This window comes from Fringilla coelebs (assembly GCF_963513975.1).
Source record: "Fringilla coelebs genome assembly, chromosome: 8".
Taxonomy (NCBI): Eukaryota; Metazoa; Chordata; class Aves; order Passeriformes; family Fringillidae; genus Fringilla; species Fringilla coelebs.
The window spans coordinates 20,514,062-20,535,202 of record NC_140066.1 but is presented as its reverse complement, the minus strand read 5'-3'; the positions used below and the strand labels follow the sequence as shown (position 1 = coordinate 20,535,202).

Below are 21,141 nucleotides of genomic sequence, written 5' to 3'. Positions count from 1 at the left end.
AGTCTTTCATTAGTCCCAAAACCACATTAGGAACTCTCACTGAAAAGAGAGGACACTTTCAAAACCCAGCACTAGATTCAAGAAGCTGCTTCTCCTTTCTCCATCTTTGTTTGCTATAAGTCAATTTATATTTGCTGACTTAGCAAATTTGAGATTAACTGTGATATAAATTTTTAAGACATCGCTTTGTTCTTCATTATGTGCATTTATTATATCTACTGTTAGCTAAGAGGAAAGTCTGACCTCTAATTAAATTGCTTCAATCTTCATCTTTGCTGCCATCTGTAGGTAACTTGAGTGGTACAAAGGTAACATTTCTGTGACCAGGACCTGTGTCCATGAGAAAGCACAATGTTCTTGTTACCTGTCCGTCCTGACTCTGTTCAAATTAGCCAGAAAAACATACAGCAGCTTGTGGCTTTGCACCTCCTAGTAATCTTGAAAGTGAGGTAGTTAAAAAAAAGGAGAATTAAGTTAGAATCACAGTATCATAGAATGGGATGGGTTGGAAGGGGCTTTGAAGATCACATCGCTCCAACCCTCCCGGCCATTCACCAGATCAGGTTCCTCAGGGCTCCATCCAGCCTGGCCTTGAATACTTCCAGGGATGGGGCATCCACAGCTTCTCTGAACAACCTGTTCCAGTGCCTCAGCATCCTCTGAATAAAGAGCTTCATTCTAGCATCTCATCTAAACCTGCCCTCTTTCAGTTTAAAACCATTTCTCCTTGTCCTGCTGCCATCTCCCCATATAAAAAGTTCCTCTCCCCTCCTTTTCATGAGCCCCCTTCAGGTACTGGAAGGCTGGAACTGATGTCCCCAATGCCTTCTCTTCTCCACAACATGTCCTCCATGGAACAATCCCAGCTGTTGGACCCATGATGAGGATCCATGCTATTTTACAGCATTATTACACCACAGGATGCACCAGAACACCTGTAATTTTGACTGTAAATATGAAATTTAAGTCTTGATGTACGTCTGGTTGTTGGAACTTAGTTTCTTCTCAGTGAGCCATGCAATGTTTTAGCAGAACTGTTATGGTAAAGAAAACTTCTCAAGAGAAAAATAAACCAAAAGCAGAGAGGTTGATCATAATTTTATACCCATTATGACCAATTTTGGAAATCTGAAATTATACAAGTGAGGTCAGCATTTGAAATATTTGATTTAATGACTGGACAATTTTGATACATAAAAATAGATACTTAGTAGTGAACAAGTTAATACAAACAAGATTTCTTTTGTACAGTACAAAACAATGATGGAGATAAAAAAAGATTTGCTGGGTTACAGGGCAAGACACAAGAACAACAAAACACCATTGAATAAATTTTTTTAAAATTATCAGAGGCTTATTTCATAAATACAGTGTAATGCTTTCATTTAACAAATACAAAATTTACTATTTAATTTATCAACATCAGGAAATATATAAAATGTCTTTGAATGACAATCTGATTTAAAAACTGATGCAAATACAATAGCATTTTTAGAATTCTGAGGTAATATTACACATTATCTCAAAAAAAGCTTCAATAAATAAAACTGAACAGAAGGCAAAGTGCAATTCCGTGAAAAGGAGAAAAGATAAAGCTTTTATTTTAACAATAGTAGATAAATAGTTATTAAAAGCAGGTTTAAGCCTTAAAAAAATATTTTGGCTAATTTGCCATGTTTTCAGATAAACTGTATAGCTATTTATTCATAAGCCAACCTTTCATGAATCCAATTCTACAAAGAGAAGAAAGGTAGCAGGTCTTTGTTTCCAGGTTTCCTACTTACATCCACATTCAGGTGTTAGAAATTTAACATTGCTTGCAGCTATCTAGTTCATTCAGTGCAACAGTGAAAGCTTAATTTTTTTCTCAACATCTGAAATCCTGCAAGTTAAAATTCATTTTAAAATCTCCATTTGGGAGATACAATGAAAAAATGCAGAATTTTTCAGTGCTGCTTTTAGCACGCTTCGTGCTAACCTAGCACAGTTCCAGGCTAAAGCCAATGGAAATTTTATTACTGGTTTCAATGACAGCACTATAAATACAGTGTCAAATATTCTAAAATATCCTAATATTTATCTCTGCCTTAATAAAACAGTAAAATTACCAGTAACTTTTTTTAGGAGAAATAAAAAAATAAAATTTACACTTAGCTATTGAAGAATATCCAGAACAGCTTTGAAAGCATGAATTAGATAATGTGTTAATCCTTCGTTAAATCTGTTGATTGTATGTAAATAATACAGAGAAAGAAAGAAGACTAATATAGTATTTGAGTACAGACACTACAAGATAGATATGCATCCATGCCCCAGCAGATGTCAATGGGGAAAGCTGACAAATTAGATGCCAAAGTGTCTCAAATGATCTGGGCCTTATTCAGCTGAAAGAAAAATCTACAGAACACACAGTAGCTGTTCATATTTAAAACTACTATACTGCATGCTGACAAAGTCTTTCCATTTAATGAATAAAACCCAGACTTACAATTATTTCAGTATTTTAGAACCATTTTTCCCCAGCTGCTAATTTACTAATTCAGAGCAGACAGACCAAGAATTCTCTTCACAGAGTTTGTGCAGTGAAAAACACAAAACATTTTTAAATGCTGGTCTCCAAGTTAATGAAAGTTGCAACATTCTTCAGAAATGTTATTGTGTTCACTTCTGTCACAGCTTATTTAAGACTTCCAACAAAGTTGCTGCAAAAAAATGGTACCATAGTACACTTTATCAGTTTTCCACGGGTTGTGGATATAATTCTCTTCCTAAAGCATTTCACCAGATGTGGAATTTTTAAAAAAAATCTAGTTTTGTTTACTATAATGCTACAGAAGATCTGGCTAGTTTGCTGTTAAGAATGAACATACAAATTCCTTAATACTTGCAGCTTGAACTTGAATCCCCTCAAGCTGAAAAAATACCTTTTAACACTCTTGTACAGTCAAGTGTAAAAGCTGAATATACAACATCTAAAACCTCTTATTAATAAAAAATAATCTTTTAGCAGTAAATGGCACTATCAAAACCCTATTTCTTCACAGGCAGTTATTTACATACTTCTTAGACAGCTGGTTTCACCAAGCAGGAAAACCAGAAAATAAAACTACATACATTTTATAAAGACTAAAATTCCTATTTGCATTTGTGGGGAAAAAAAAAAAGGCTACATGCTGATGTTGTACTTTTTCTGCCACTGGGATTAACCAATAGAGAAATAGTCTGTATATTTTCTCCCAGTGGGATACCTTGATGTAAAGGAATTATGATTAATAATAAAGTGCAATAAGAAAAACCTAACACTTGGGAATTGTCTTAGTTGGGTTTTGTTTATCAAACAGATGAGCTTTTTGTACAAAGAAAGCTACTTCTGTGACAAAGCAAGCAGCAAATGTATTGCCATTCAGGAAAAAAAACCAAACACTTCATATTTAATTTAAAAAAATTATCTAAATGCGATAAAACTGGCACAGTATCAAGAGACATAACAATGAAAAGCTTAAAGGCACAATCAGAAGAGAGTGAATGCTACATAAAAATGCTGTTCTTGGAGTATTTTATCTCATTCCAGACCAAAGCCCTCTGCATTTGAAATTCCAATTATTAACTTTTGCCTCAGTTCCTTCTTGTTCTTGTAAGGAGGGAGACAAAGCTGGTTGAAGCAGGTATGTGCCACAGGTAACCTAAAATAATTTAAAAACACCCAGCAAAACACATTTAAGAACAATGTCATAGAACCAGAATGCTGCCAATTGCCCATACATTTTCAGTTAAACATTTCTTAAGTAAGAAATCCTATAAAAGAACATTTATCCCAATCTTGGTTCAAGTTCTGTTGAATGCAAGTAACACCACTGCTGGTCAAAAGTACTTCAGATGAGTTTGTTTGCCTGCAACTCCCTCCTCCCTCTTTATTTATTTTTTTTTCCAAGTTGGAAACATCTCCTTCCAGATTCTGGAAACTCCAGGTACCACACAACCTCTCTAAACACAAAATCTGGGTACAGTAAGAATCCACAACATGGAAAAGGAAGGTGGGTCCTGCAGTAGGTACAGACACCAAGAAGAAGCAGTTGTGTGTCTGTGAGGATACAGAACTCAGGGTTCAGCCTGGTAAAACAGGTCCTTACAGACTTCAGTGGGGAGCTCTGAAGAATTGACTCAAATGCTGGAAAAACAACAGTTGACAAATTCTGGTCTCAGCTATACCAACACTTCCAGCTCCAAGTTTTTTCTGAGAGAGAGCTTGAATATATGTATTGCAGATATGGCTAAGGAAGGCCTGACTGAAACACTGGAAACTTTGTTTCTCACTAGAATGGATTAATCTGACGAGCCACAGGTAATGAAAAGCTACAGGAACTTCTTGGCATTTAAACTGTCAAGGTCACACTTGAGGATATATCTGATAACTTGGGGGGGAGACAGGAGAAAGGCAATGAGCTGCAGCTCAACCTGCCATTTGGAAAACACACTGAAAAATGTACTACAGTTGGACACACATATTTTATTATGTGACTCAAAAGCCCTCCAGGTCTCTTTTAATTTCATCCCTCAGTCTTTTGAACGGCAACAACTTGGCCTTTGATCACTGGCAAACATGCTCAAAAGGAGATGGAACCCCCAGATCTGGAAGCCTGAGTTACTTTTCCCATCCCTGATTAAATGATCAGCGAAGATCTGCTAATTGGACTGGAGTCATGGCTTAAGAATTTGGAAAGTTGAGAAGTTTTTATTAAAATTGCCAATTCTTATTGCTATGACATTCTTTGATCCTATTGTGTGAGCAATATGATGACGGTGTCTACATTTATCCCTGTGCAGGCAATCTGACAGCAGCAATTATCTTGCAAAACATGGACCTAGAGCAGTTTAAAATGCAGACTATTTTGAAACACATTTTCTCATTTTTAAGAAAAAGAACAATTAAAGAAGGAACATAAAGAGTGATTCAATGTTGACTGATTTTTCTTCATTTTTCATCTGATCTTCATGTTCCTTTAATGTTACTGGAACCAGTTATTACCTCATTGAGAAAAGCATTAGAAATATCACAGTAATGAGATAAATTAAATTTAAAACAACTTCAAAATTTATTATGTTTATGCCTTTAGATCAGCTCTTCACAGAAAACTCAGCAGAATTCAGACTTTGAAAAATACAGCTCCATTTAAATATTTTGATCACTCTAATTGTTTGAGAAATCTAGGTAAAGCCATTAATTATTGCTTCACAAAGAGCTTCAGAGCAAGTTTTTCTATACAGCTTTCAAATTATTTAAACTGACTTTTCCCTGTCTTAGGAATTAAAAAAAATACTAAATGGCTTGCTATAAATAATGACATCAAACTCAAAAAATTCAGAAAAATTAATGGTAGTTCAGCTGTCATGTTAGGAATGATAAAAATAAGTACTTTATTTGAATTGAAAACATGTAAATAATCTCTATAAATAATTAACAGCCTCAAATGTAAACACTGACTGGAAAAACAATTTCCTTGTTTTTAAAATTCATGCAATCAATAAATGGGTATGACATTTTGAAGGCAAATTAAAGGAGTCCATGCAGTTTCTTCCTTGCACAATCACTTGCTCTTCTGTAAAAAGACATTCAAGAGCAAAAAGGGCTCTCAGGAAAAAATGTAATGACAAAAATTTAAAAAATCCAAAACACGACTTACCAATTAGTGGATGTTTCACTCCTTGAAATCTTGAAATTCAGATCAGCCATTCCTCCCACAGGTACCCTATCACTTCCTGTAGCAAAATGTAGCAGCTTCTTTTGAAGATCCAGAGAAAATCCAAGTACTACATCCCAAAAGTATCTATGCTCAGGGCAGAGGGAGAAGAAAAAGTTGCAAGATGCAACATCATAAAAAAAATAGTATGAAGATGATAATATAACTACAAGTAATACAGGATGATTATCACTTACTGAGAGTTTAATTAATATAATCTATAGGACATCAGCAGTACTCCAGTATACAAGGTTAAATTCCCAAGGAATTGACAAGTACAATATTGTATTGATTTTGGAATGATGTCTTGCCAAATGATCTATACAAACTTATCTATACAAATAAAAATGCCTTCTGTTCACTAATATAAGTGTCCTTGGTATCAAAGAGAATTGAGTAAAAGAAGTATTTTTAGAAGATACTGAGATTTCAAATGCAGGATTTGGAGCTTTTCTTTTCAAACTATTCCACTTCAATCTGTTCATAATCTTTTAAGGCCATTAAGGTTCTAATTCTTCCTAGTTATGACAATTTCGTAGTGTCTCTGTCTTATTTAGAAATAGGTTTCTAAAACTTCAGTCATTCTCAGGTTATCCTTGAAGAGATTACTGCTGTAAGACTAACATTTCATGACATTTTAAACTCATGAAGTAGAATAAAACCCCAGGCCTACCGTATAGTCAGATCAGTTTTTTGGTAGCCCTCATATTGGGTACTTCTCTGTAAAGCAGACATGTCCAGTTCAGGACTGCCACAGACGAGAATTTCAACTTCCTCTGGACGAAGTAGCTGCCAAAAATCAAGGACAAAATATTTCATTTTTTAAAAAAGATGAGAAATTATGCTAATAGAATAATTTTTATTTTGTCATTACAGAAAAATTAACAGAATAGCATTCAACATAACTTGGATACATACTGATTTTAGAAAAATTAATTGCTCATCACTTTGAAGAATCTCTTACTGCCATATATAGTAGAAAGTTAATTACAGGATAACACAATATTCCAGCATATTATGTTCTTAATTTCTTCATCATTCTTACATTTATTACACTGACTTGCCTATGATGTGATCAGACTACAAATGGGTCAGGAAGAAAATTAAGTTTATACATATGGAAATCTGAGGGAGAGTCCTGATGTCAATTTTGATTTCAACTTCCATTTCATTTGCACTGACAATTCCAGCATGTGTAGCTGAGCAGCAGAGGCTGACAGAACTTAACTCTCAGTTGTACACACTCCTGTGCAAAGCAAATACTTCTAACAATAAGCCATGCTTAATATCCACTAAACTTACACCTGCAAAATCCACTTATTCATTTACTACATCATCATCAAGTTCCATGGAAGTATGCCATGGCATTTCAATGGGTTATCATGGTCCTTCCAGAACATTCCCTGTGTTTGGGCACACCTCACTTTGCTGCAAGGTGTCACAGCTGGAATTTAGAAAATCCCTGACAAATTGAAACTCTCTCTTCTTTCTCAGTGCAGAAGGGATGTTGTAAATTAAAAAAGTCATTTCAACAGCCAAACAGGACTGAAAATAGAAGAATGTTTAATCTCAACGTCCCTGAGTGTTCTTCCTGCAAAAAGGAAGATATGTTTTCAGAGGAGGAGCACTCAGGAGCACTCAGACACAGTTGTTCTGCAGTTCCTAAATGTGGAGAATACACAGAAACCTTGTAAACATTCGCTGGGGAGCCTGTGATGTGTCTGTAAATACATAGTGATAAACCTGTCTTCTGAAGCTTTATTTATTGCTTTTCAATGAAACACTACAGAGAATAGTTGATTATCTGATTAATTTCTTCTACTTATGTTGGATTAATCAAGTCTATAGATCAGTCAAGATTCTTTCCAAATCTTAAAATCATCCAGTGCAATTTAATTTAGATAACTCACTGTCAAATACTTGAAACAGAAGTGAAGAGTTATGTTTCACTTATTCTTACCAGTAATGCATATGAAGCACAGACACTATGAAATCCATAATAGAAAGCAGCAAATTGTTTGTAGATCGATCTATTGAGAAGAAAATCAACATAGAGCTGCACATATTCTAAAAAAAAAAAATTATTTTGTTACATTACAATAATTTTAATCAATAACTCTGCCCTCTAAAATTGTAGTAAATATGAAAAATGAATGCATTTAGTTTTAGATACCATTAAATTGGTAGGCATACCAGAAAGAACTACAGCCATTTCATTTTCACACTCTGTTTATGAAAGCATAGGTTTATAGAAAGGAGAAAAAGGACAAACTTAAATCTGCAAAGTATATGTGGTTCATATATGTCAAATTACCTTTCCTATTTCGATTTGTGACTGGAATTTTATCTCCATTTGGCTTTAAGTTGTAAGATTTTATAACACCAAATTCTTCCTGAAAAACCTACAGAAAAAGAGGAGCCAAGGTCAGCACTGGAAAATAAATTAGTATACTTACAAATGACAAAGCTTATATTGTGTCATGTATTCCCTTCCTCTCTTCAGCACTTGCTGTAATTCTGAGGGTTGTGAGATTTTTACAAGTTAAATAGTACAGTTTTCAACAAATTGCTCAGAAAATTAGTATTCCAAGAACAAAAATTGACCCTGTTACATAGTGGCATGTCAAACTGACCTGTAGGCTCTGGAGCCATAGAGCTTTTCATACAAAAGAATAGCACAGGAGCAGCAAACGCAATTAAGAAGGTACTTGCTCTGCTGTAGCTCCCCTAGGAACTGAGTACCACCAACATGAAATTTCATTAACTCATATGTGTGTTCTGAAACAATGAGTAACTGAAAAAGACTTTCCTGACTGAAATAGCAGTTACAACACACAGGTCAGGCAAAACTGTAAAAACCAGAACAGGCTATTGCTAAAGTGAGATTTCTTGGACAAAGTGCATAAAATAACCAAGTAAACTGTGACTATCTTCTGGGTTAGACAGAAAAGCAAAGAGCTGGCAGTGCACCAGCAGCTGGCCAAGTGACCCTGGTGGCGAGCACTGGGATCACCTACACTGTCAGGAACAACAGCTTGGAGTGTCACCACGGAGCCAAGTGCTGAACACGCAGCGGTGCTGGGCAGCGCGGCTCCTGGAGCCAGCTCTGATCCCGAGCAGTTCTATTCCAAACAGTCAATAAACCACTCCACTGCCATTCTAACATTGGGAAAAATCACTGAACGAGCTGAGAACCACTTAGGGTTGTGCATGTAATGACCTGAAAGGTTGAATAAAAATCCTCTTCAACATTGCCTTCATAGGACAGAAGTTCACTTAGTCCATGCGCCAATTCCTACAATATGAGTAAAAAACTCTTTAGTAAATCTACAAAACTAAGTGATGCATTTTGCAAGGATATGTCAGAAGCATTGTTTTATACAGAAAGTATCTTGGAAGAAGCTGTATTTTTAAAATGCATGCTATGCTAGAACACACAGAGATCTTCTGTTTCCATCAGAAGAAGATGTTATCAGCCTGTGCTGAAAAAAAGCTGTTTTCAAACAGTTTATAACGCAAGCATTAAATATTAATAAATTAGGTTTTATATCAGTAATTTTGCCTCTTAGAAAATGCAATACTTACAGGCATAATCTGAAACAGGTCATCTAATGTGACACCACAGATGCCTACAAGTGTGTTATGATCACAGGGAACAATGGGAGGACTCAATAATTTCTTGTAACAGCAAGGTGGGAAACGAATATCCAAGGTGATACTGTTATATACAGCAAGTCCCATAAGCTATATATGTCAAAAGTTAAGGGCAAATCCGACACATCATTATTATAGATAAAATATTTTTCCCAAGCTACAAAAATACTAAGATTCATGTTCAACAAACAGAAGGAAAGTAAATTATTTCATTGTTTCTGGACTGACAATTTAAATTTAAGTTCTTCATCACAATTAAGCAGTGGTTAGCATGGTCAAATGATGCAAATTGACAGAATACTTGAGAATCTTCTTCAATATATTCTATACAAGCATTTCTACAATAAATTTTTCCAAAGTATTGTTATGAAAAAGAGAAAGACAAATATGTATTTTCTAGTGAGAGATCAATAAAGCAATGTTTCTTTTAAATAAATCTAAAAGCATTAAGACATACCTGCACTGGTACAACAGCTCATCCATTAGCACATTTATGTGCATCCCATGAAACAAATTTGAAACTATCCCAATTCAGCTTCTCACAAGAATAGAACAGATCTGTTAGAAAAGACCTACAACCACCATCTGATCCAACTGCAATCAGTTAATGGACACTATTACATCATCTCAGTAGAGTGATAAGCATAAACTATCATAAATTGTTTGTCCAAGATCTTCCTTTATAAGCACAACAGTGCTCAAAATAGCATGTGGCTTCCATTTTGTACTAAAAAAGGCAAAAAGCCACATACTGCTCAATGGGGACTTGAATGAACTATCAATGGACAGAGGCACGTTGATGATTACTGAAAGAAACTCGGAGGCTTAAAATTACAACTTACACACAAAAAAATTGTATGTTTATTATTGACTTTGCATTTTCTGACTGTAAAATGTACCATGTACCCCCACACACCATTTTCTTCCTATTTTTAGTTCCCTTGCTTGAACAATATTTAAAAAAAATACAATTAAAATGGAACATAGGTGTAAAAACAACCTTTGAAGGAGTTTGAGCCAGTGCCTTATTTCATCCCCACACCAGCTCATCAAAAGTCGTTCGGAACGTTCTAGCAGACATGAAAGGATACAGCTCCAACCAGTCGGAATTCTGAGTAGTTGTCACATTTAAAGCTGCTGAACCAATGGCACTGCGAGTCCTTGTGGTAGGTGAACATGCCTGGAGAATGGCAATGTGACCCTTAAAAAGGCACTGAGCTTTGTAAGAACTCGTACAAAGCCTCCTGTCTCTTACCCCTGCACCCCTGGAATGCTCCTGGCGTGCCCACACCCCCGTGCTTGTTCTCAGGACCCTGCTCCCACCCACGGCAGGAGCCTGCAGGCAGGTGCTTGGGAAGGAGCACCAAGGGCAGTGCCAAGCCTGAAGGAGGCTCAAGCCCACCAGCCCTGCTTGGTGCTGCCGCAACACGTTCTTCAGGGCCTCCAGCTGTGAATATTTTGCATATTGCCTAAGCAATCTCTTTTTTCATTGCACTCCAGCATCAGTACTGCCATAAATATTAAATGTCTAACCAAAAATTTTGTTACTGCGATGTAAACTCCCTTCCTCTTTTTCTAGATCAATAGCGGATGACAATCCCAAAAAATGCTGGCATGAATCCCATGAAACAAATACCATAACTTTAGCTTCTTAGAGTAGAAAACTGTAAATGGTTTATGTTATACACACACTACCACCAAAGGGATATGTTTCATATTTTCTGTCAAAAAATTGTACCAGAAAAGTTAAAAAAGCCCCAAACCACACGTACCTTAAAAAAGCCACTCATGGGTCTAAATGACAAGCTAGATCCTACTGAAATCATGACTATAGATGAGTTTGACTGCTATTTGCATTGGATACAGAACATTCTGTTTTAAAGAGTGACAGAAAGTAAAAACCTACATAATAAAAGCAGATAACAGCTCTAAAATGCCTAGGAAGTACTGCTCAGAGAAGTAAGAAACACTCCACATAAGCATGCTCTAATGCAGAAGTAAACTGGATAAAATGTGATGGCCTTTTTGAATTTGCTGGGATTGAATGGGCCAAGCTTATTGTCGTTGCCATGGTGTGCACAAATCAAAGCACCGACTAGTTCTAAGCACATCTCGTATGCAATAGCTCACTGTATCTATGTTTGAAAAAAAATTTGGTGAAAAATAATATTTAATTAAAAAAATAAATAACCCAAAGTCCTTTTGGGAAAAAAAAAAAAAAGGAATGACAATCCAACTTTTCTCAGGGACATCTAGTTCTTATGATAAATCACAGGCAAAAAGCTGCCTTCCCATTTTTCCCCCCACTCTCCTGAACAATTTATCTTTTGAACTCCAGCTCAAAAAGGTGCTTATCACAAAAGGTTTAGACACTGCCATTAGACATTGCCAGAAGCAACAGAACAGCTGCATGTCAGGCAGAGTAAGGCTCCCATGTTAAAAGATTATAAAGATGTTGAAACAAAATTGGTTTTGAATCCCATTTGTTAATTGTCCACACCAAGATAAAAAAAGCATTGCAAAACACACAAGCAGACAGCTGACTTAATTACGAGTTTTTAAATTCCAGGAGTTAAACCTGAAGAATCAGTTAACCTGGAAAGGGTCATAACAGTGATATTTTCCCTTCCAAGCTTCTGACATGTTATTTTCATCTTAAACATTAAAGACAGTAGAGGATACAGTCCCTTTCCAAGGGACAAGAATATTTCTGAACTCCTCCCACACTTGGCTGATAGTCGTAACAATGAAAGAATTTGCACTTTAAAGTAAGGAAGCCTGCCAGAGATAGTGAAAAAATAAATTACTGACTGTTTCCAAACTCATCAATTACCAAGCTCTGCTGACAGCTTTTTTACTAACGAAACTGTCAAACTTACAGAATGCTTTCTGCAGGATAAATTGTTTCCTGTTAAGGTTGCTATCACCAACGTCATGTCTTCACACAGACCCCATTTTACTGGAAAAGGACTACAGGCAAACAATCTCAGCAGATATGACGACATATTTATGACTTAAAATTCTGTACCTTTAGAATTAGTCCTAATAACAATAAAGGACAATGATTTTAAGGGACATGAACACTTCCAGGCAGAGACAGGCAAGCTCAATGACTATCAGGTGCTATGCTCAAGTCCCTGGAAATCAATTTAAAAGCCATCCTGGCAACACCTTGATGCACTAAGTCATCAGTAATGTATCCATTAGAGGAAAGTTCATTAGAGCGGTGAATAAAACACACCCAGAGCCATCTGCATCACTATAAAACAAGTGGATGTAACTGCTTTTTATGACTGCTCATTCATGTCTAACTATCTCCTGTTTAATCAAAAAGCCTGACTTTTTTTCCCCTTGGGCATGAAATGCCCTTATAGGCTCACAAGTCCTGGTAACAGCAGAGTCAGGCTTTTCCATTCAGGCTCACACCTGCTATACTGTCTCTGCTCCTGACTGAAGGACCTTTCTTTTCTGAGATTACCCCAGACCCCTTTAAGAATACAGACCACACAGATACCACAAACAGAACATATGACAACAAAGATTCAACTAAACTCTACCTATCCTAGTCACAAAAATAGTACTAAAATGAGCAGGCACTCTCAGTATAACTATCAGCACCAAAAAAATCCCCATTGATACACGGGAGGCCAAGGTTGGCAGTTTGCCAGAACTGAGCATAGTAACAGCACCCAACTGTAGCTGCTGACAAAACCCAGAAAAACTCCCCCCCTAAACTAGCAATAGGACAACCCAGGGCAGAAAGACAAAATGCAGCATGTGAAAAAATAGGGAAGGATGGTAAATGATAAACCAATACATTTGGCCTTATGTCCACTTGAATATTTGCTAAACCATTGAGTTGTTTTGGGCTGAGATAATTTCCTTCATAGCTGATAGCTAAGCTATTAGAAAGTTTATGTTTTGGATTTCTGCTGAAAAGAGTTTATAATGCAAAGACTTTTCCATTATTGCTGAGCAGTGCTTACACAGAATCAGAACAAATTCTCACAATCTGCTTAGGAATTATGAGGACTCACCATAATCTGGGTGAAAAATCTGCCTAATCAAAAGCAGAAACCATTCCTTTGTCAGGCCACCCATATCAAGACCAGCTTCTCCTACAAATGTGACTTTCAACTTCTTTTTCAGATCCGCCTTCTTCCTTGCTAGCTATTGTGAAATAGGTAAGGCAGAAGAAAAAAACCATTTAACATATTATTCCTACCACTAGCCATAGAGAACATGTCTCAGCCTCTGCTCTACTGCTCTCGCTTCTCTGAAACCATTAATCTGCATAATTTTCTACTGATAGGTCAAAACTATATTAAAACAATGAGAAAGACAATTATGACTACTTGACATCATCAACTATTTTGCACATGTTGTCACTCTCTGGGCTTGAAAAGAAAAGAAGATAGGTAATGTACAAACAGGCTTAAAAAGCAATTAGATATAATGAATTGAGTTTGTCTGGAATATTTCAGACCTCCATAATTTTTTACCTTTTACAGAAGATGCGCTACCAGGAGGAAATGACAAGTTAAAAAAGTACTTAGACATAATTTGGAAATATTTAGAAACAGGGAAGGAAGCCAACGCTTTCAATATTTGGACACCATTCGGTTCTGTGTAAGATGCCTGCCAGCAAGTATCAGCTGCTTTTCAGATCTGTTTTTTAGACAATGGTAACAAGCACTTTTCATTGCTTTGTTCTAAGAGATAGCATTTCATGCAGGTACACAAAAAATCTGCTAAGAATTAGATTACAGCCTTTTACAATTAACAGTGATCTTTCAGACTGAGTCTCTATACAAGCTTCCTTTAAACCATTAATTACTGTCCAGCTCCAGAGAGACTGTTTAAACCAGCTGAGAATATGCATGTGCTAAAATAATCTCCATGTTGTTAATTGCTCAAGTAAATTCCTATTACATAAATTTTATAACTATAGGTATTTGCATTATTTGAAACAAGCTGTTTATTAGCTGAAGTGATTTTCCTTAGCAAATTTTTTAAACTTGAAATACAAGTAAGACATCTTCACTCTCCACCTGCCGTTCCCCATAAATTTGAAAATATGAATATAATACATTTGAACTCATCTCTGAGATGGGTAAAAGAAAACACTGGAAATAAACAGGAGAATATTTTGACTATAAAAACTTTTGAATTTGCTCTTGGTTATTTTAGCATGGCTAAAAAAATGACAATGCCTGAGAGAAAGCAATATTACCAATTATATTTCTTTTATCTTAGGAGAAAAGGCCAAAAATAGACAGGTTTTAATATAAGAAAATAAAGTTTAAACTTACATTTTATGACATGAGTAATCAGAATTTGTTTGATGCTGTTTTCACTACCTGAATTTATTTTTCACTATCATCAGGCTGTTCTCAGTGTTGAGAAAGAGAGGAAACTAAATTTCACTAAATAATGTTAATTAGCAAGGTTCAGGGGATACTGAAGAATTGCCTACTTTAAGCGACACATCCGTTTCATTTATAAAAAAGGAAAAATTACATTGAAGAATGTGAGGAGTTAGTTAAAAGACCCAAATTATTCTTATAGGATAGAGAAAGGAAATAATAAAAATATTCAAAGAATTAGAACAGAACAACCTCATTAGTGATTAGTCACATACTATTCATGCTGCTATCATGGAATCAAGTCCTACAGAAATTTATAATCGTGCACTGTATTTTTAACAGAAAAATTACAAATACAAATACAGATCATGTGCAAGCATGTATGTTTGTTATGAGTTTAGCCACAGAGCAGTATGAGCACAGGAAATTAATTTAAAAATGTCTCACCCAATCTGTTCTGCAGCACTACAATTTTGACAGTAATTAAATTATCTTTATTTAGTGTTGTGTAGTTATATTCCTGATCTCTTAGTGCAAGAGATTTAAACATGACTTATCAAATTGAAATCTAACAATAGCTACAGCAACACACAATTTAATTTGATGTTTTTGTTACCTCATCAAGTGAATCACTAACAAGGTGTGTCCTCCTCACTTTCACATTCAGGAATAACATATTCATGTCAGGCTTCTGTCTGCGAGAGACTTTATCCACAAGGCTTTGCTATTTGAATGAAAAAGAAACATCACACATGCAGTGTCTTCAGTTGAAGAAGGTGTCACACTTGTTAACTGTAAAAAGGTCTCAGTATGGTGTATTGAAGACATTTCCCTGACACTGTAACTGCTTCAGGCTTTTCCAGGAGAGGAAAAGAAATTTCTTTCCTACTGCAGATACCTTCTACACTACATTTGAACTAAAGTCTTGGGAGGTTGAACAAGAAGGTGGCACTTCCCAAATTGTTAAAAATATGCCCATAAGATTCTGGAAACTGGCTTATGCTTTGATTAGTTATTCACGAGGTGTATCCTGCAAGATAGGAATGGATAGGTGGTGGTGCCGCCACACAGGGCACTGAGGAAAAGAGTATCACCTATCACCTGTAGAAAACTACTACTGAGGGAGGCAGACAATGCCTCTTTCCACACAGAAGAGGCTGCTCAGAAGCAGCACCTCTTCCATGACCTGAAAGGATACAGTTGAATCTTGGTCTTCCATGACAACACACCTTCACAGAATAAAATACAAAACAGTTCAAAATTCTCATAGAATTTTTCTTCCTTAATCATCGTGTTAATTTCACATGCTAGCATGTTATGCTGGTTTCTCAAAAGAGGAAGTTAGTCAATACTAGAAGTTATTCTCTAAAACACTGCTCTCTATAAGGATCCTGAAACCAAGTACACAAAACCAAAAAAAAATACTCAGAGAACCCAGCATGGACATCTGTAGACTATTCATAGTAAAATGGCTTAAGTTCTTTTTCAGGGCAGTCAGAAATACTAGAAGTTGTAAAGACAGGTGTAATATCAGTCTAACAAATACTCATAAAGTACCAATGGATGAGACACAAACATTTATCATTCAGGGACTTACCCGTGCAATACTTATCATTTGTTGTTCTGAGTCCCTTTGAATAATAACTTTTTTTGCTGCTATAGAAATAATAAATGGGTACTGACAGAAAGAAAACCTAACAAGAGAAAAGAAAATTAAATATTTTCTTTCTAGCATACTATTTTCATTTTAAGAATATAGGAGTGAACTATCATTCAGTAAGTAATTCCTCCACAATAATTTGCAAATAGCTGCTGTTTTTTTCACTTTGTATATAGTGATACTTGACTCACTGGAACAAACTGTTATTTGAAAATACAGCTAGAAACTGAAATTAGTAATACTTATCTTTTCTCATTTTGGATTTTTGTGGTTTGTTTTGTTTAGTTGTTTTTTTTCCTTCTCAAGTAGAACATCAGGTATCAGACAGAAGAGTAGCCTGAAAAACCTGATTCAGTGGAGCAAATTATGGTCTCCAAGTTTTCCCCAACTGCTTCCGAAGGCAAGGGAAATGCCTATGAATGTACTGGAGGCTAAAATATGTCTGTAGTAAGACAGTCAGAAGTCTATGCCAATAATTATTAAACTTACTTTACTATCATCCATATTTTACATATTTTCTCTAGTTTGCAAAGGCAGATATTTATTTCAGAGAATCTCACATCCACACAGTAGCAAGTAAGTATTAGCTATGTTTTTACAATAAAATAATACAACATTTAACGTGGATCTACACAGATCCATATAAAAGGTGTGCATATCATATACAGACACTATATACTACATTTAATATAGATATACATAGCATAGATACAATGCTTTGAAGTACAACTCAACAAGAAACAATCAGTAATTTCTCTTACCTGTGAGAATTCCCATAGCATTGCCAGTTGTGATATTCTTCCATAAGATCAATATGATCAAGTGTAGAATTATAGAAATCCGTATATGAAATAATAGGAGGGCTAATCAGACTATTTGCAGCATCTGCAAAGAAAACACAAAAGTCTTTCAATATAATGCCTAGGTTCAGCACAGCTCATTTCTTGGCATCATGAGCGGCAGTGATCTCAAAAACTTTAAGCCAAGTTTAAAATAATACAAAAAATTTCTAACTTAGTTACAGAACTTAGCTCAGTCTTAGCTACAGAACTACAGCTACAACATAACACTACACAACATCACATAAATTGCTGTAGAAAACAATAAATCCCTAGTTCAGCCCATTTATGATAAGGGAACCTCAGTTTGACTCTGGTTTCCTTACTGACACACACTAAATTAAGGTTTTATGGATAAAGGGTGATATGTTCTGGTGAAATTGATGAAAAAGCAGTTTGATAAATGAAAGTGTTTAAGAAATCCATATAATTTCAAGCAGCTGTGGCTAGAAAATCTACATTTTTTCCAGTATACCATCTAGACCTGCACATAGATTAAGTACTTGACCAAAGGAAGAAAGCCAATTCACATTTAAGCTATCTCATGATAGAACAGCATTCATAAAATGTTAAACAGCTAGTAAGTTTTCTCCATCCTTCAGCATAATAGAATTTTCTCCATCCTTCAGTCAGACACAAAGTAGTATCTTTTGGTTGACTAAATAGCTCTTTTTCCAGAATTAAGGAACAAACAACTCTTTCATAGATGACTATAAACACATCTTGGGTTTAGATACAGGAGTGCTAACGTGCCTAACTCTGGACAGGCAGGACAGTGCCGAATACTTTTAAGTAGAAGTTTTAAGTTGACAGTGAAAACATCTTAATTCCAATTTTAATTTTCATGTGGTGGTTTTGTCTTCTCCTAAAACAGAGTAAGTGCTCTAATCACCACTCAGCAGCAGTTAAGAAGGTTTACATTTGCATTAGTCAAATTTGCTGTGCTCTATGTTGAACTGAGCAGGGATTGATTTTTTAAGCTGTAGCTTTGGACGTAAGAGGCCCATGCATTGCCTAACTTCCTTCAGACGAGAAATAGTTCTGGGGGGGAGGTGAGTTACAGAAAAAATTCTGGCAGCTACAAGTTTAAGACAGTTTCTTTTATAAATTGAAGGGAAACCTTAACCATTGGTTACTTCTGTGGATTTCTGCTTGAACAATCTTCAGTTGTTGTCACGGGAAAACTCTGCATAGCAATTATCCTCTACTGGAAAGCAAGTAGGAAGACTTACCAACAGAGGACTCTTGCTTACTACATTTCAGCATTTTATTGTAGTTTGTACTGTGCTACCATCATTATCAGTCTTCCCCAGAAGAGGAGCAGTAAAAACTCTCCTCTCCCAACATGTGTGTGCATGTGTATAAAACAAACGCTATATACACACAAATATACATATAAAAACATATACATGCCCACACAGTTCAAGAAAAATACCTACTAAATAAAGCCAGGACTTTTGTTGCTGATGGAATCCACCAGGTGCATTTCACCATAGGTGGAAACTCTTCAGGTTTTGCAGGAAACAGCCGTAAAGAAATAAATTGCAGTAACCTGTCCACCACCTGCTTGAACCTCTTCTGTGAAATCCTAAAACAAACACGGTGCACTTACACTGGAGTTTGTTATCAAATTTCAATGCTTTTAAAGAAATTCCCTCATTAAAATTTTAAAATTCTATTTTAATTGTTTAATTTTTTAAAAAATGCTTTTGTCCTGTACATAAAAACAAAATTCTAAACGTACAGTTTGAAAAAGCATGCTTTTAAATATTGACAAATGGTAATTCTCTTCAGTGCACCCCTAACAATGCTCTTTAAGTCTGTGGAAAAATAAAAACAAGAGCAATAGAATAATTATCTGTTCTTGACTATTAGTGAACAAAATATAAAAATCTTATCAATTTCATTCCACATTCTGAATACTTAGGAACTCTGATTTATTTTGAAATACATGGTCCTTTTAAATAAAAAGTGGTATACACTTCATATGCTTGTGCCATGTGCACATTTTAAATTACATGCTGCACCACTTCCATAATAGCACAACAATACACATACATGTGTAGACATGTGAAAATAGCCTTTTCTAAACAAGAGCTCTCCTATTTTAATGGTTTCCATTTCTAACACATGCTTTAAGTCTAAAAACATTGATATGTCTATTGCATCCTTAACTAAAAGTGGAAACCTCATTTGCAGTTCCAATGAAGTAATATTTTACCTCAATTTCAAGCAAATCTGGACATAGTGAGGGGGAGGGAAATTGAATTACCACCCTTACAGAGAAGAAAATCCTTAATTAAGATTTCCTAGGAGAATTGGAAATTGCAAATGGGGCCAAACATTGCTTTTACCTCACACAGAACTTTTTGCTCAGTCAGTACATGGAAGGCAATCTGCATACAAACTTAGGAGCTGCTCTTTGGGCGGTTACCTCCATATGACTTTTTTAGTGAGGTGCTATTAGAGTTATTTCAATTAATTACAAATCTAATGCCCTAACCACACTCTCCCACCACCTCTTTTGCACTAGGAAGCCAGGCTTCTAGCTCCGTTGTGGTTTCTGTATATTACAGCAACATTACAATATCTTTTACAATTTATGTGAGATTAAACTTTATTTAAACAAAGATCATAAAGATGCTTGTTTTAATAATACCATGTAAATATATAACTAAAAATTTACACACAAATTATTTTGCATATGTTATCAAAAATAACTCTGATAAGTAATTTTGTGATTAAGGCATTTTTGCAGAAGTATAATAATTTTTATACATTATGTACATTTTGCATCTATAAATCAGTATCACTTCGGGGACTATGTCCACGTATATTTGAAAGCAACAAAACCAATCTCTTTAGTCAATTAAATTAACTTTCATATAATTTATAAAACAGTCAACATCAATGGAAATACAGAACAATTGTAATCCTAGAAATGGAATTTGTAATGTGGGGGTTTGGTTTTTTTTTTTACTTTTTAGACCAGTGCACTAGGAAATGATGGTCAGCTTCTGTTAAGGCTGCTATCTGTCTTAGCAAGTGAGCATAGATGACATAAGTAGAAGTGTTACTAAATTGAGGATTCTGAAAAAGATTAAAAAAAGTGTTAGGTTAATAAACTGCATAAAGGGAAAAAAGTCATTAGGATTTTTTCTTATGTTTGTTGTTGCCAGTACAATTACACAAGAAAGTAGTTCACCAAACAGCTGTGACAGTGGTAAAACTATGGGAAAAAACAACTCACAACTTCTAGCCAAATAAAAAATACACAACTTCTGTATTGTAAAAGTATGATTTTTTTTGTCCCAAAAGAAAGCCCACAGGTAGCCCATAGGCAGTACTCAAAATTCTGGATTATTCTTTACATTGTAACACAAACTACACTCCTCTAAGTGATGAGGTTTTCATATCAGTAATACAAATTCCTATACCTCCTGTCTATCCCATCAAAATCCAAACTAATTTTCCCTCTATTCCATATGTTCACATATTCCCTTATTTTAGCAAGAGACATTCTTTTAAATTCACAGCTAGTATATACTACCCCAGAGAAGAAAACTATTGTATCAGTAAATTAAATTGCCATTTGATATTCCCAAATAACAGCAAAAACTGCTCGTTATGTGCAGAGATGTTAGGTACACTAGCAAAATATAAAGGGGAAATCTGACACAAATACAAGCCAACTATAGCAACAAAGGCAAGAGGTGACCACAGACAGAAATCAGACATTGTAACCAGTCAGACAGACTGGATAAAATAAAACACTGGAGAAAGTCACAGCAATATCAGAAAGTGCATATATTGAAGCCTTCTGAGTTACAGTATCCTAATACAGCAAATCTGGGAATCAGGACAACATAAGAACAAATAAATAG

The 21,141-nt window shown here is 35.4% G+C and overlaps 1 protein-coding gene across 2 annotated transcripts in view; it reads right to left on the bottom strand.

Annotated features, from left to right (window-relative positions):
- Positions 1 to 1,184: 1,184 nt before the first annotated feature.
- Positions 1,185 to 21,141, bottom strand: part of HECTD2 (HECT domain E3 ubiquitin protein ligase 2) — a 32,659-nt gene continuing 12,702 nt past the window's right edge. Inside the window, exons 8-21 of one of the 2 annotated variants that reach the window (XM_084209909.1) lie at positions 20,238 to 20,347; positions 18,697 to 18,845; positions 17,180 to 17,303; positions 16,356 to 16,452; positions 15,375 to 15,482; positions 13,430 to 13,562; positions 10,484 to 10,572; positions 9,324 to 9,482; positions 8,959 to 9,033; positions 8,053 to 8,140; positions 7,699 to 7,805; positions 6,412 to 6,527; positions 5,682 to 5,825; positions 1,185 to 3,683 (exon numbers count right to left, since the gene is read on the bottom strand). In XM_084209909.1, coding sequence (XP_084066035.1) covers positions 3,563 to 3,683; positions 5,682 to 5,825; positions 6,412 to 6,527; positions 7,699 to 7,805; positions 8,053 to 8,140; positions 8,959 to 9,033; positions 9,324 to 9,482; positions 10,484 to 10,572; positions 13,430 to 13,562; positions 15,375 to 15,482; positions 16,356 to 16,452; positions 17,180 to 17,303; positions 18,697 to 18,845; positions 20,238 to 20,347 — 1,620 coding nt within the window. In that variant the 3' untranslated portion in view covers positions 1,185 to 3,562. Of the gene's footprint in view, positions 3,684 to 5,681; positions 5,826 to 6,411; positions 6,528 to 7,698; positions 7,806 to 8,052; positions 8,141 to 8,958; positions 9,034 to 9,323; positions 9,483 to 10,483; positions 10,573 to 13,429; positions 13,563 to 15,374; positions 15,483 to 16,355; positions 16,453 to 17,179; positions 17,304 to 18,696; positions 18,846 to 20,237; positions 20,348 to 21,141 lie in introns of those variants that run through there. The other variant, XM_084209910.1, reaches the window with a different exon arrangement.